This window comes from Phocoena phocoena, chromosome 13 (assembly GCF_963924675.1).
Source record: "Phocoena phocoena chromosome 13, mPhoPho1.1, whole genome shotgun sequence".
In the NCBI taxonomy this organism is placed as follows: Eukaryota; Metazoa; Chordata; class Mammalia; order Artiodactyla; family Phocoenidae; genus Phocoena; species Phocoena phocoena.
Genome location: NC_089231.1, coordinates 72,052,065 through 72,067,255, shown reverse-complemented (window position 1 = coordinate 72,067,255; position 15,191 = coordinate 72,052,065). Strand labels below are relative to the sequence as shown.

Sequence of the window (15,191 nt, the reverse complement as noted above, 5' to 3'; positions counted from 1 at the left end):
TAATCCTGCAAGGGGTCCCAAGAGATCGCTTCATCCAGATTCCTGGATTTTCTGAAAGGAAGGTTTTATTATTGCCATTTTATAGGCAACCCTACTATAGCTCAGAGAGGTAAAGCAACTTGTCTAGGGTCACACAGCGTGGAGCTGAGCCATGCTGTCTTTTTATGGGCACAAGGCTAGGAATAGACAGACACTTGGCCCGTTCAATTATGGCATATTTTAAAGCTGGAAGAGAGCCTTTGATGCCATCAACTCCAACCTCCTTGTTTTATAGTTGTGGAAACCAAGGCCCCAAATGGTCAGGGATTTATCTAAAGACATTTGCCAAGTAGATCCTGTAAGGTATAAAAGAAAGAGTACTGTATTCTTAATCTGGGTTCAAATCCTACCTCTGCCTCTCACTAGCCACGTGACTTTGGGTAAGACTCTTAACCTCTCTGGCCTTGGCTTCCTCAACTCTAAAATGGCCATAATCATCCCCCTGGGTTTGTGTGAGATGATACACATAAGGTGCTTCTCAATGTCCTGGCATATATAGTAGGTGCTCAATAAAATATTGATATTTTGGTGATTATTATAATATTTAACCCTGGCATTCTAGGGTCAAAAGCTCTTTACCAGAATGTCCAGGAGTGACTTTCAGGGGCCTGGTAAGGTTCTCAGAGTAACAGAGAGAGAGGGAGGGGCTGCAAAAGCAGATGAGGCCGGTCTTCAGCTTCCTCGCCCTTCTTTCCCGCAGCAGGTTGGGGCACTAAAGATGGGGACAGTTCCTTTGGCTGCTCCCTTCCACGCATCTCAAGGTACCCAGAGGAGAAGCCATGCTCTGGGGCGGTATCAGATGCAGCCTGGCCCTCAGGGCTGAAGGTGGGCTGTGCTGGCCTGGATTTAGGGGGACAGGGGCTGGAACAACTCGCAGGGCACCCAGGAGCCACTCAGAGTCTGGGCTCCAAGCCCACGCCATGAGCAGAACACTGAGGGCATTGCCAGCACTGGGGAGACGGCGACCACCACTGGCAGCCTCCTCCGACCACATCCTGAGCGGCTCACGTAAAACCCCTGTGCCTGCTGCCTTCCAGATACTCTGTGTACACAGCTTGGGGATTATTTACGTGAGTGGACTCAAGGCTGACTTCAGGTGATTAAGCGAACGGGATGCCGGGCCTCCCAGTCCAGTGGGTTATAAGCATGGGAGAAAATCTGTTTACAGGCCACCTCCAGGGGCTGGGGCACTGTTTACGGGGGAGAGACCCAGGCTATTTCCCTGACCGCTTTGGATGTAAGCTGAGTGGCCGGGAGAATTCGTAGTGTTTGTGCATTGGACCCACGGTGGGGGCCAGAGTAGCCTTTTGGCCTGGAAAGAGAGACATACGTCCAAACAGAGAGAGACATACGTCCAAACAAAGAGAGACATACGTCCAAACAAAGAGAGACATACGTCCAAACAAAGAGAGACATACGTCCAAACAAAGAGAGACATACGTCCAAACAAAGAGAGACATACGTCCAAACAAAGAGAGACATACGTCCAAACAAAGAGAGACATACGTCCAAACAAAGAGAGACATACGTCCAAACAAAGAGAGACATACGTCCAAACAAAGAGAGACATACGTCCAAACAAAGAGAGACATACGTCCAAACAAAGAGAGACATACGTCCAAACAAAGAGAGACATACGTCCAAACAAAGAGAGACATACGTCCAAACAATCTTGGACATATGTCCAAAGAGACACATACATCCAAACAATCTTGGGGGTCTTTTGTGGCTGGAATAGCTGCTGGGTCTGCAGTAAAATAGTGGGGTTGGGTTTGCAAGGAAGAGTCCGCCCTCTACCTGGGCCAGGAATCTGCTTCCCAGTCAGGATTCTCTCTGGGGCTGGGGTCCAGCCTCCACTCAGTCCTAGGGTAGGCAGGGGCTTTTAAGCAGGGAGAGCTGTGATGCGGTTTGCATTTTGAAATGGTCTCTCCAGCTACTAGGTGGAAAATGAAATTATAGTGGAAGTGACATGCTGGTTAGGGATCTCTAGCACTCACCCAGGCGGGCAGAAATGATGGACAGATTTGTGAGCTGTTTAGGAAACAGACATGTGGGTGTCGGAGGGGGAGACACAGAGAGTCTGGATTCTGGGTCAGGGTCTCAGCGGGAAACAGATGACCCACTCAAATGAGGACTTGATGAGTGCTTAGGCAAGGGAGGACTTAGAAAGTGTGGACAACCTAAATGATGTATCCTTGTATCTTAGACCCAAGGTCTAAGATACAAGGAGACCTTCCTGCCCTTAGGCCGAGGGGTCAGGGAGGGACTGCTTACTGGGACCCAGGTTGTGTAGCTGTGACCGACTCATGGAGACCCTGCAGGGAGGGCACTGGGACAATAAACACCTGACCTGCTTTCTTCCTGTCTTGCAGCCCCTGCTGGGCCTTCATGGATTGAGTCAACTGGAGGTCAGAGGGCAGGGAGTTAATAATATTATTCCTACAGCTCAGCCTGCAGGGCACAGAGCAGGGAGCAGTGAATGTGAAGACAGCACACTGGGGAGAAGGCATGGATCATTCTAATGGGGGGGATCCAGGCAGCGGAGTGGACATTTGGCGGTGGCGGTGGGGGGGTGGGGGCAGTCTTCCTGCTTCAGTGCTCCCGTCAGGCACTGGAGGTTTCCTGGGCCCTCTGGGCAAGCAGGTTGCCCACGTCGAAGGGCATAAGCTCCTTGCTTTTTCCCACCGCTGCAGAGTCCTAAGCCCAAACGCAGCCCCATCCCAACCCAAAGAAAATGGGGTAGGTTGTTGGGCAGCCAGCTCCTTCGATCCCCACTACGGTGACTCAGCCCGAGCTCCTGGGTGTGGGCGTGGGACCAGGGAGGAAATTTTCTCCCAACACAGAGCTAATTCTGTCCCAGCGCTGGCAGCCAGGGCTGTGGCTGGAACAGCTGCTGCCGTGCAGTTTCGAGATTCCCGAGTCTCTCAGGGCTAGGGATCCAGGGATGGTAACCCCTGAGTATCTCGCGGAGCCGGCGGTGGGGCTCGAGGCCCCCTCTCTCTGCCCTGAAGGATGAGGGACTGGTGGACGGGACCAGACAGGGGACTGTGGCAGAGGCCAAGGTATCAGGACCAAAGCTGGCTGGCAGGGCATGGGGGAGGTGGGGACACTGCCGAGGAGGGACATTTGTGACAGGGAGAGTGGTGCCTGGAAGGCCCCATTATGTTTCACCTGCTGGCTCAGGCTGTGATCTTGGGCAAGTAGAAATAGCCAAGGTTTGGGGGTCAGAGGGTCCTTGGTTCAAACCCTGGGCTGATGCTTAAAGGCTGTGTGAGCTCGGGTGAGTCACTTCACCTCTCTGAGTGAGGCTTCATTTGCAAATCTATGTCACAAGCTGAGGGCCTGAGGGCGGAGTGCTGAGGCCTAAGGTGTGTCAAGCACCAGGCTGGCTTCTAGGCTCTGGGATACATCACGGGCAAGACAGGCTAAGGCCCTCTTCTCTGAGGCTTAGGGAGGGTCAGTCCCTCTCCTGGACCTCCGTTTCCCCGGCTACAAAACAGAATGTCCTCTGAGGGGCCTCCCAGCTCCTGAGAGCCTGTTGGAGGCTCTGAAAGCTGGAGGAGAGGCATCCGGGGCCGCCCGGCCCAGACTGTCAGGGTGGGCCATGGGGGAGGTGGGAGACGCGGACAGGAGCCAGGGCAAACATGGGGGGAAGAGTTTCCAGTTTCCCCGATGGGCTCCCACGCCCACGGGCCCTGATAAAGCCCCTGCACTCGGCCTGGGGCCTGCAGCCAGGAGACGGTTAGCCATAGGCTGGAGACGCAGCAGCTGGAAGGCAGCGGTCTGGGAGACAGGGTGGCAGCCTGCGGTGTAGCCCGCTAGGCACATAGGTGAGTGATGCCGGAAGGTGAGGGGTTGGCCTCTCAGGCGGGAGGGTGGGGAGAGAGGGAGGGAACAGGGAGACAAAGAGAAGACAGGGAGACTGCACAGAGAAGTGAGAGGCAGGGCGAGACACAGAGACAGGGACAGACAGAGAATACAAGACAAGACAAAGGGAGAGAGACCAAGATAGAGGCTGACGACGGAGAAGCAAGCAGGGAGAGACCAGACTCGGACAGAAAGGGAGCAAGTCCTTTGCAGAGTCTGGCAGAGGGGCGTGGCAACGACACGGAGAGGAAGCTGAAGGCCACGTCTGCCGCCCAGATGGCTCTCAGCCCTGCTGTCCCCTGAGCCCAGGGGACATAGGCCAGCAGGTGGCAGCTGGAGGAGGTGGGGCCCTGGATTCCTAAGGACCTGTGTTCAAATTCCTGCACTGCCACTAACCAGGTGTGTGACTGCAGGCAGATGACCCTTCTCCCACTGCTGCCTGGCCTCAGACATCCCCTCGGTAAATCAGGACTGATGACAGTGACCTTGCAGGGTTAGGGGGAGGTCCAGGTGGGAAGAGCTGTGCCCATGGCACCCTGGCCTCCTCTCCTGGGCCAGGGGGCAGCAGGCTCCACGCATCCTTGAAGGATGGATGAATGAATGAGCCCCCCTCCAAAGGGCTTTTCCTGCAGCACCTGGGATGTGACATGCTCCCCTTAAGGCCATTACCTAGAGGCACGGGGGCTTGGGGGAAACCCAGGAGAGCCTCGTCTTGCCCCACCTGGAAAATGCACACCCTGACCTCGTGGGGACTCTTGGGAGGTTCCACTGGGGCAATGGCTAGAGGATTCTGGAATGTCCCAAGGAGGCGAGGCAGTGGACAAGGAAGGAGAGTGGGTTTGGCAGTTCACCGGGCTCTGAGCTCCCTCCTGTCTGGAATGACGAATTTGGCCTATCTTGCTTACCTGAGCTATCTGTGTGACCTTGGGCACTTAACCTCTCTGGCACAATTTCCTCTTCGGTAATAGTGCTTAGAACCGTGCCTGGAATTTGGTGAGGGCTCTATACACATTTGCTTAATAAAAACTAAGCAAAGAACATCTGTCTGAGGCTTCTGCTCTCTGTGGTGGGAGGAACCAGATGTGGCCTTGAGCTCTCCCACCCCTTCCCCAGCAAAGGTCTGTCTGCCCTGGCCAGGTGGGCAGGGCAGGACCATCTGTGCAGGGTCTTCTGCCTGGTCTATCTGGCCTCTGGCAGGAGGAATCGGCCCTTGGCCACCGCACAGCCACCTCTGACTGGGTTGATGCTGTTCCTTTTGTGGGCTCATCCAAGTTCATTCCCAGCCTGATGGAGAAGGCTGGCAGGGCGGGGCTCTCAAGGCCCCGGGCAGGGACAAGGCTGCTTGTTTGGTCCTTCCCCTGCCCAATGTGGCTTTATGAGGGATTCAGTGACCCAGGCATGGGCTGGTCACTGCCCAAGCCTGAACCCCGGGGGCAGGAATTTGGGGTGTGTGTTTGTTTGCTTTGGGTTTTTCTGGACCTCAGGAGGGGAGGGAAGGCTGACATAATGACACCCCTCCACCCATCCCCATCTGCCTCAGAGGCCTCTGAAGCCCCCGCCCTTGTCTTATTTTCATTCTTCTCTGCATTCATTTCCTTTTTCCCCTTTTCCTTCTCCCTCTCCCTCCCACCCCCGCACCCAAGGAGCTATTCTAATCTGTTCAGCGTGTATCTCGTTATTTGGCCCTGTTCTTGCAGAAAGTGTGTTACTGCTTTTGGAGGCTTGTTTTCAGTGTACTTAAGTGCTATTTGGGTAGGTGGTTTTAAATAGCCGTGTTCTTTCGCTGTGAGTACACTTGCTAATCTGTTGCTTCTAACAGCTGCGTAGCTTTTTGCCTCTCCCACACCGGACGTAAGCAGCTTCCAGCTTCCAGCCGTCAGCAGATGCCCCTGCGCTGCCCGAGACGCCTGGATCTTTGACCGTTTTGGGGCACACAGCCTCCCCGTGAGCTCTCGCTACTGACAGCCGGCACCTGTGGCTCTTTGTCGGAGGACTGGCCCTCGGGCACTGGGAGGGCCTGGGACTGCAGACCGGCCTCGGGCAGGATGGAGGGATATAAATAGCCTTCTGGAATTCAACCTCCATTGTTCCCTGACCGCGGCATGAACCAAGCCACCTTCCCCGGGGATTTTGCCTGGCGTTGCCCCCTTGTCGGACCTCCTCCCTTTCCTAATCCTACTTCTCCACTCCCTTACTGGGTTTTCCTGGAACACTTCCTTAATAATCACCTTTGTAGGAAGGCTTATGTGAGGTTTGCTTCTGGAGAACCAATGCTAAGGCATGCCCCTCCAAACACCGCACATGAGCTGGGGGGCACGCAGGGGTTCACGGGTACCAGCAGCAAGGCATGAAGCCTGTGCCAGCCCCAGGGGGTCTCCATCCCAGCTTTCTGGAACCTTTCCACAGTTCTCATTCGCATGTCTTTGATGATCAGTTTGTCTAATACCTCGGTTTGGAGGTTTCCCTCCTGTAAATTACCTGTTTCTATCATTAGCCCATTTTTCTGCTGGGGTTGCTGTGTTTTCTGATTTGCAGGAAGGCGTTCCCTGTACATTCCATTTGGCAATCCCAGTACAGAGGGAGCGATCTGGAGGAACAGCAAATAGCAATGTTAAGTTCTAACAATAATGACAACTATGTAGGTGTTATGGGCTGAATTGTGTCCCCTCCCCCAAATTCATATGCTGACGTCCTAAACCCCAGTACTTTGGGAATGTGACTGTATTTGGAACAGGGTTTTTAAGTGGTGATTAGGGAAAAGTGAGGTCATTAGGGTGGGCCCTAACCCAATCTGCCTGATGTCCTTATATGAAGAGGTGATTAGGACACGCACACAGGGAAGACCATGTGAGGACACAGCAATATCCCGAGGACCCACTTGGTGCCCACATCCTGCTCTGACCTGAGATACGGAGCCTGAATAAGACCCAGTCCTCCCCCCTCAGGTAGCTTGCAATCTAGTCAGATGTGTGAAGCCAGTAATAATCATATAAATACTGCGTGCCCCGCAGTGGGGAGCAGGGTGCCGGCGGAGCCAGAACGGAGGTGTATTAGTGTCCTAGGGCTGCTGTAACAAATTACTGCACACCGGGTGGCTTAAAACGATAGAAATGTATATTCTCTCGTGGTTCTGGAGGCCAGAAGTCTGAAAACAAGCCATCGCAGGCTGTGCTCCCTCTGAAGTCTCTAGGGGAGGACCCTTCCTTGTGTCTTCCAGCTTCTGGGGCTCTGGGTGTTCCTTGGCTCATGGCTGCATCCCTCCAGGCCCCACCTCCCTCTTCACATGGCCTTCTCTGTTTCTGTGTCAAACCTCCTTCTGTCATTTCCTCTTATAGGGACACTTGTCATTGGATTTAGAGTCCACCTTAATCCAAGATGATCTCATCTTGAGATCCTTATGTTAATTACATCTGCAAAGACCCTTTTTTCCAAATAAGGTCACATTTGCAGGTTCTGGTGAACTATCTTTTTTTTTTTGAGGGAAGACATTTAACCCACTGCAGGGGGTGGGGGGAGGGATGCCAAGGGAAAACCAGCTGGAGAGGAGCCTGGTTTTCAGAGATGAGTTTGAACTTGTAGAGGAAATTTAAAAGGGAATAGAAACTCTTACACCCTGAAAAAAAGAGTGATTTTGATTTTTGGCAGATGCCACATAGCAAATGTGTTACTTCACTTCGGGAAGCTTTGTCACTCCACAAAGTGGAGCTCTCAGACCTCCCAGGGCCTTGACTCACACTGGGTCTCTCTCCATCATCCTCACCAAGCCTGGGACAAGCTGAAGGGCCTTAATGCGTGCTCCCAGCGGTCCTGAGAAGTAAGCAGGGCAGGGGTTATCATTCCCATTTTTCAGATGGCACAACCGAGGCTCAGAGATGGGGAAGAAACTTGCTCCGGTGTCATAGCGGGTCTCCTGCCTCCCCTACCACCTCCTCCCTGGCATCCCCTTCTGGGGACCTATGGGAACTGTCCCAAAGAAAGGACTGCCAAGACGGGCTTGGAGAGTCTGTCTCAGGAGCCTCAGAGCAGATCAGCTCTAGGTCCTGGTTCCAAATGGGTGTGAGTTTGGGATCACACGAAGAATCTGGGAGCCGCGCCAGCACAGCTCATCTGTCCCCTGGGCTCCCTGGGGAGCCGAGGGCAGAAAGAAGGACAGTCTGGCTACAGGCTCGCTTGCCCGCCTGGGCTGTGATGGACAGTGTCAGCTTTGGCAAACGATTCCCATCTGTGCCCCAGACCTCAGCCAGATTGTCCTCAAAACTGGGGAACATGGGTTCCTTGAGGGGCTAAGAAAGGGGAGCAAAGAGGAGGTTTCCCGGGAGGGTGGAGCTGGGGACCCTGGGGCATCAGCAAGGGTGTGAACAGACATGGAAAGATGTGCTCCACTTCCTGGAAAGCAAGATGGTTAAGAGCAGGGCACAGAGTCCCAGCAACCTGGGTGTGAACTGGCTACTAGCTGACTGTGCCTTAGCCTCACTTCCTTACCTTTACCTTGGGAGTAATAGCAGTACTACTGCTGGGGTTTGTTGGGGACGTATGAGCGAATGCCACTAAAAAGCTTGGTACAATGTTTGGGCTAGAGTGTGCCCCGATTTATCTATCACAAGGAACTAAAACCAACATGAAGTATAGCTAGATGTAGACATCAGAGCCAACCCAAACCAATGCAGGAACTGCAGACCAGCAGGATGGATGGGCTTGCTGCCTCTGACGTGCAGATGTGACTCTGGCCACATCAAAGAGGGAACCATGATCCTTTGTAGAACTTTGTTTATTAAGATTGAGGAAGCAGCCTAGTTCCTCAGAGGAAATAATGTTTTTCCTTACCTTGAATTCTCCAGGGCATTTCTCACTGGGCAGGGAACTTCATAAAGGGCACCTTGAGAGAGGCAGTGGGTAGCATCACTGTCCAGGACTAATACAGCATCACAGATGTGATTTCCCTGTGGTAGCTGCTTGTAGGGACCTTGAAGGCAAGGCAAAGGGAGACCGGGGAAGGCAGCTCCATGGGAGGATCAAGAATGTGATGAAGGTCTGGGCTCTCAGGGTTCAAAGCTAAGGCTTAGAGAGCTCAGAGAGGTGGGATTGGGACTCCTAATCTCTCAGGGAAGCAGGGGGAACCCAAGAGACTTTTCACTTGGGATCCTTGGAAGTCAGGCTCTGGGGTCAGATTTCCCAGCTGTGTGGCTTCGGGCAAGTTGCTTCACCTCTCTGAACCTCAGTTTTCCTAACTGCAAGCTAATGTATCCTTGTAAGGCTATTGCAGAGCACAATAGCATATAGGGAGTGCTCAAATAAATGTCAGCCATACACATATTATGTATACAATGTTAGTATACACATATTATGTATGTATACTTATACCCTTTTTTCCTAAGCTTCCTGGTTATAGAGGGTTTAAGGAATCTGAACAATGAGAATTTTACAGCTCTTTACGATTGGCAAAGGAGTCATTGTCATTTCTTATGACCCTTCCAACAGCAATGAGGGAAGGGTTCTTACCCCTCTGGAGAGGTGAGGAGACCGGAGCTTAGAGAAGCAAATTCTTGCCTGTATCGCCCTTGACCTGCCCTTGAACCCAGAGCTGGGGAGACAAGCGGGCAAGATGCACAGGTCCTCTGGCCTTCCTGGCCCCTCCCACCATTTTCGAATGGCAAAGGCCATTTTAGAAGGGAGTTAAGAGTAGAAGACTGAGGGGGGAAAGTGATGATAATAATAACAGTAATAATGACAGTAAAAACATAGTGCTTACCCCATAAGAGACCCTGTTCTTAGTACTTTGCATGTGACATTTAATCCTCTCAACCATTTGAACTATTACATCATACCCATTTTATAGATAAGACAACTGAGGCACAGAGAAGATACCTGAGTGGCTCAAGGTCACAGGGAGTTCATGAAGGAGGAGGATTTGGACGCTGGTAGCTAGGCCGGGCCCCAAGGTCTGTGTCCTTGACTGCTCTGCTCTACTGCCCAGGCTGGGGGCAGTACAGGACAGGAGGGATGTACGTCGGGGATAGAGCAGAGGCTGAGGCTGAGGGCAAACCTGTGACTGGCGCGCCCCCCTGCAGGGAGATCCCAGGGGCTCAGGCAGGGGGGAGTGGAGGGGAAGGGCACACACCTGTGGGGGACACTGACATTCCTGGGGGGATGAGGGGTGAGGAGTAGTTGGACAGACATGCCGGGGGATGTCAGCACCACCCTGTGCAGGCCCAGCCTGGCCTCCACCCTGCTCAAAGATGAAAAGACCTGTGACTTCCGACCCCGAGCTGCTTCCAGCCCAGCCGGAGAGCCAGATGTGATGTCGCATTTCTGCAGCTGCTTCAGTGCCAATTGCTGGGTCCTGAGACCTTGCTGCTCTTCGCCCTCCTCTGGGGGCTCAGACACCGCCCCCCCCCCGCCCCGCTAATGAGGGGGGGATGCGGGGGCGGGGGAGACGGCCTGGCATGCCCTCCCTCCTCCCTCCTTCCCGTCTTAACTCACAACTGCCCTTTAAAACTCAGCCCGTACGGGCTTCCCTGGTGGCGCAGTGGTTGAGAGCCCGCCTGCCGATGCAGGGGACATGGGTTCATGCCCCAGTCCGGGAAGATCCCACGTGCCGCGGAGCGGCTGGGCCCGTGAGCCATGGCCGCTGAGCCTGTGCGCCTGGAGCCTGTGCGCCGCAACGGGAGAGGCCACAACAGTGAGAGGCCCGCATACAGCAAAAAAAAACCCCCCAAAACAAAAAAAAACCTCAGCCCATAGCCCACCTGCCACAGGAAGTCTCCAATGCCCAGGATAGGGGATGCCCCTCCGGGGGGCTCCCTGGGTGCAGCCTGGCCTTGTTCAGGACACAGCACCACCTCTGTCTTGTCCCTTGTGACTGACCGTGAGCCCCTGTGGAAAAGCAACCTGGGAAGCCATGGCCTCGTCCCTGCATCGTGCACAGCCCGGAACAGGGAACGCGGGCATGCTCCTTCCTTCCTCAAGGACACACTCGGTGGCTGTCATGAGATCACGATTTCCCAGCGTGGAGTGGCGGGCAAGATCCCACATTCTGCAGACCTGGTTCAAATCCAGGCTCTCCCACCCCCCTGCCCAGATGTCTTGGGCAAGGGTCTTCATCTCCTTCAGCCTCGCTGTGGCCCCTCCTGGGTCAAAGTGAGACCATCTGAATCACATGCTCAGCACATACATTATTATCGTGAACACCTGTGACGTTTCCCCTAGTTGTGGGTGTCGGGGGAGGGGGCAGCTGCTGCCTCCCCGTCTTCTCTCCGCATCCCACAGGAAGTCCTTGGGGACCCCTGGTTGGACACTTCCGGATTCTTCACCCAGGCTGTAGAGCGGGATGATGCAGCCCACTCCTTTGAGCCCAGAGTCCTCAATGGAAATTTCCAAGTGGCTTTTATTTAATAAAAAGCGAAAGATGACTTTTATGCAATAAAATACAACCTCAAGCCCATCAAGCAGCAATGATGAATTTATATGGAGAAGGGTTGGACTTACTTATAATGAAGTGTCGATTGCCAGTGTCGCCAGGCTGAGACATCTTGTTTAGAGCCCATTTGTCAGATGGGGAGGACATGGGTGGTGGAAAGTGCATGGGCTCTGGGTTGTCAGTGCCCTGGGCTCGGATTCCAGCTCAGAATTCAGCTGTTTACCCTTGGGTTGCAATGTAATCGCTAATATTTATCGAGTGTGCCAGCACTGAGCCAAATGCTCCAAATTCCTGATTGCCTGTAATCCTTACATCCTTTCCGTGAAGTAGTGAGTATTCCCATCTTACTGATGAGGAAACCGAGGCTCAGAGAGGAGAAGTCGTGTGTCCAAAGCCACAGAGCTGGCAGGTGGCCAAGGCTGGGTGTGAACGATGCATGAGACCACCTCCTCCAAGATCTCCCAAGCTTGCAAACTCTCCAATCTTTGTTCCTTCTTCCATACATTGGGAAAATATCCAACAAGGTTGTTATGGGGATTGTATGAAGTACCAGTTCAGCTTTCTGGCATATAGTAGATGCTCAGGGAATGTATTTGTGTCTGTCTCATTGGACCGTTGTGACACCAGGGCCCAATTCTTGGTAACAGAGGGCCCAGAAGATGCCCGGTGAGAAGGATGCTTCTCTCTGAGCCTCAGTTTCCGCAGCTCCAAGCCAAGAGTAGTATCACCTGCCTGGAAGAACCTCTGGGAGGATTTAATGTGATGAGGAAATTATAGTTCTTGGCACAGAGTAGGTGCTCTGGGCAGTTCCTCTTCTTGTCTCCTGTGTCCCCAACACTGCCTGAAATGGTGTTTTCTGGGTCCTGCCCTGGCAGTGGATTTGTATCGAGCCATCCATACTCTCTCCCCTGCACCCATCCCTGAATCAGGCTCTCGTCTCTGGATGTGCTGGGATGGGGGGGGTTGGTGGAGATGGGGGTTGGGATGAAGGGTTCAGCTGTTGACCTGGGTTCAGGGGGCTCCACCACTTCCCAGCTGGGTAACCTCGGGCACATCACTTAGCTTCTCTGAGCCTCTGCTTCCTCCTCTGGAAAGTGGGAGTAACAGCGATACATTCAACCTCTGGCTCTGGGTCCACCCAAACCTCTGGTTCTTAGATCCAGAGCCAACTGCTGTTCCTCATTCTTCCCTGCAGGTGTTTCCAGCTGTGTTTGGGAACTGATTGGCCAAGGACCCACATTGGAGAGCTTTGGGCATCGTAACAGGGAACGGTAAGGGACACGGAATCTGAACTCATCTCTCCAAAGGGCATCAGTGGGGGACGAGAATGAGGTGGGTGCACTGTCAGTGCAGGGGTCCCTGGGTTTTGGAAATACGGTCGGAACCAAGTTTGCAGCACTACGCACCTCTCCTTCATTGCGCTTAGCATCGTTGCGATTTTTTCCATGATTTGAGGAGTTTTTTGATGAATAGTTGTCTCCCACTAGACTGTAAGGGAAAGGGGAGGGTCCCAGAGAGGAAGCAAAAACATGGTGGTCCAGAGGGACCATAGACTCTGAAGCTGGGGCCTGACTCCTGGCTCTGCCTCTTCCCAGCTGTATGACTTTGGGCACGTGACTCAAGCTCTCTGTGCCTCAGTTTCCTCATCTGTAAAATGGGGTTTGTAACAACTTTCATTGAGTTATTATGAGGATGAAAAGAGTTTACATACCTCAACCCTTTAGAATAGTACCCGATATATAGGAGGTGCCTGAGAGGTGTTAGTCCAGTAAATAAAATAGCAAAGCCACCCAACTGGCCTTGCTCACAGCCAGGGAGGACACGGTCAGTTGCGCTGGCTTTAAGGTCAACCTTTTAAAGCCAGTTCTCATCAAAGTTCCCCTAATGACCCCTGCCTCCGCTTGCAGAGAATGGAGGATGAGGATAACAACACCTCCCTCACCTATGAGTACGTGTACTCTGATGATTTCGACCCCGTCGTGGTTTTGGAGGAGTTATCTCCCCTGGAAGGCAGGGTGGTCAGGATCTTCCTGGTGGTGGTCTACAGCATCATCTGTTTCCTCGGGATCCTGGGCAACGGCTTGGTGATCATCATCGCCACCTGCAAGATGAAGAAGACGGTGAACACCGTCTGGTTCCTCAACCTGGCCGTTGCGGATTTCCTGTTCAACGTCTTCCTCCCAATCCACATCACCTACGCCGCCATGGACTACCACTGGGTGTTCGGCACAGCCATGTGCAAGATCAGCAACTTCCTGCTCATCCACAACATGTACACCAGCGTCTTCCTGCTCACTGTCATCAGCTCCGACCGCTGCATCTCCGTGCTCCTTCCCGTCTGGTCCCAGAACCACCGCAGCGTCCGGTTGGCTTACATGGCCTGCATGGTCATCTGGGTCCTGGCTTTCTTCTTGAGTTCCCCATCCCTCGTCTTCCGGGACACAGCCCATGTGCACGGGAAAATATCCTGCTTTAACAACTTCAGCCTGTCTGCCACCAGCTCTTCCTCGTGGCCCACTCATCCCCAAGTGGACGCTGTGGGCTTTGGCCGGCACGTGGCGGTGACCATCACCCGCTTCCTCTGTGGCTTCCTGACCCCGATGCTCATCATCACCGCCTGCTACGTCACCATCGTCTGCAAGCTGCGGCGCAACCGCCTGGCCAAGACTAAGAAGCCCTTCAAGGTCATCGTGACCATCATTATCACCTTCTTCCTCTGCTGGTGCCCCTACCACACGCTGTACCTTCTGGAGCTCCATCACAGCGCCATGCCTGGCTCCGTCTTCAGCCTGGGTGTGCCCCTGGCCACTGCCATCGCCATTGCCAACAGCTGCATGAATCCCATTCTGTACGTCTTCGTGGGTCAGGACTTCAAGAAGTTCAAGGTGGCCCTCTTCTCCCGTCTGGTCCATGCTCTGAGTGAGGACACAGGCCACTCCTCCTATCCCAGCCATAGAAGTTTCACCAAGATGTCATCCATGAACGAGAGGGAGACCAGCATGCTCTGAGCCTCGCCTGGAACACCCCCGCCCCCCGTGGATACTCCCAACCTTGGAGGCTCAAAGCTACGCCTTCTCGAGACCACGGCAAGAACATCTTGGGCGCCCACAGATGCCCGCTGTATTTTGCATGGGGCTGAACTGTGTTTTGAACTGGGAATCCAGGGCTCAGAACTCCTTTCTTCCAGGGGCACGGCGGACAGAGCATGCTACGGTGCTCAGCCTTGGAAGAGCATCCCGTGCATCCTGGGAGACCAGCCTTGACTGATGCAAAGCAAAAAAGGGAGAATTCTCAAAAGCACTGCCATGAACTGAACTGGGCTGGGCATAAGACAGAGGGATCAGTTACCTACCTGAGTGCTTCCCAGGAATGACAGAAACGCTTTTCAAGGTCCATTCCTGGTGTGAGCAGAGGAGGTCAGAGCAAACCCAGTGTGATGTAGGTCACGCCTCGCTCATATCCCTCTGTCAATAGCTGGCCAGAAATCCTGCCACTCAAGCCATTCCTCTGGGTTAGGGTGTGTGGAAATGCACACACCTTCTCCAGGTTCCCTGGGAAGAGAAGGTGACATATGAGCACAGGAACTCCCGGGACCATGCATTTGACTTTCAGATCAGCTGAAAAGACAGGCAACAGGTCCTGAGGAGCCATGGGGCTCTTTGTGAGGGCAAGAGAAGCAGGGCTGTGATGAGGACTCAGGGGTTTGGGGAAAGGAATGAAGAAAGAAAAGACCTTTCAAAGGGTGCGTGACATGTATCAACTCACCCTCGAACCTCCCAGGGCGATGGTGCTTTGGGCCGTAGCTATTTTGGGGTGGGGGTGATGCCAGCCCCTTGTCCCAAGCCCTGTTCTCACTTTGCATTTTTTA

At 53.6% G+C, this 15,191-nt stretch overlaps 1 protein-coding gene across 1 annotated transcript; it reads left to right on the top strand.

Moving 5' to 3' along the window:
* The first annotated feature begins 13,233 nt into the window (after window positions 1-13,233).
* CMKLR1 (chemerin chemokine-like receptor 1) lies at window positions 13,234-14,590 on the top strand. Its single transcript, XM_065890060.1, has one exon. The coding sequence runs from the start codon at window positions 13,234-13,236 to the stop codon at window positions 14,329-14,331; it is 1,098 nt and encodes a 365-aa protein (XP_065746132.1). The 3' UTR covers window positions 14,332-14,590.
* Window positions 14,591-15,191: the final 601 nt, after the last annotated feature.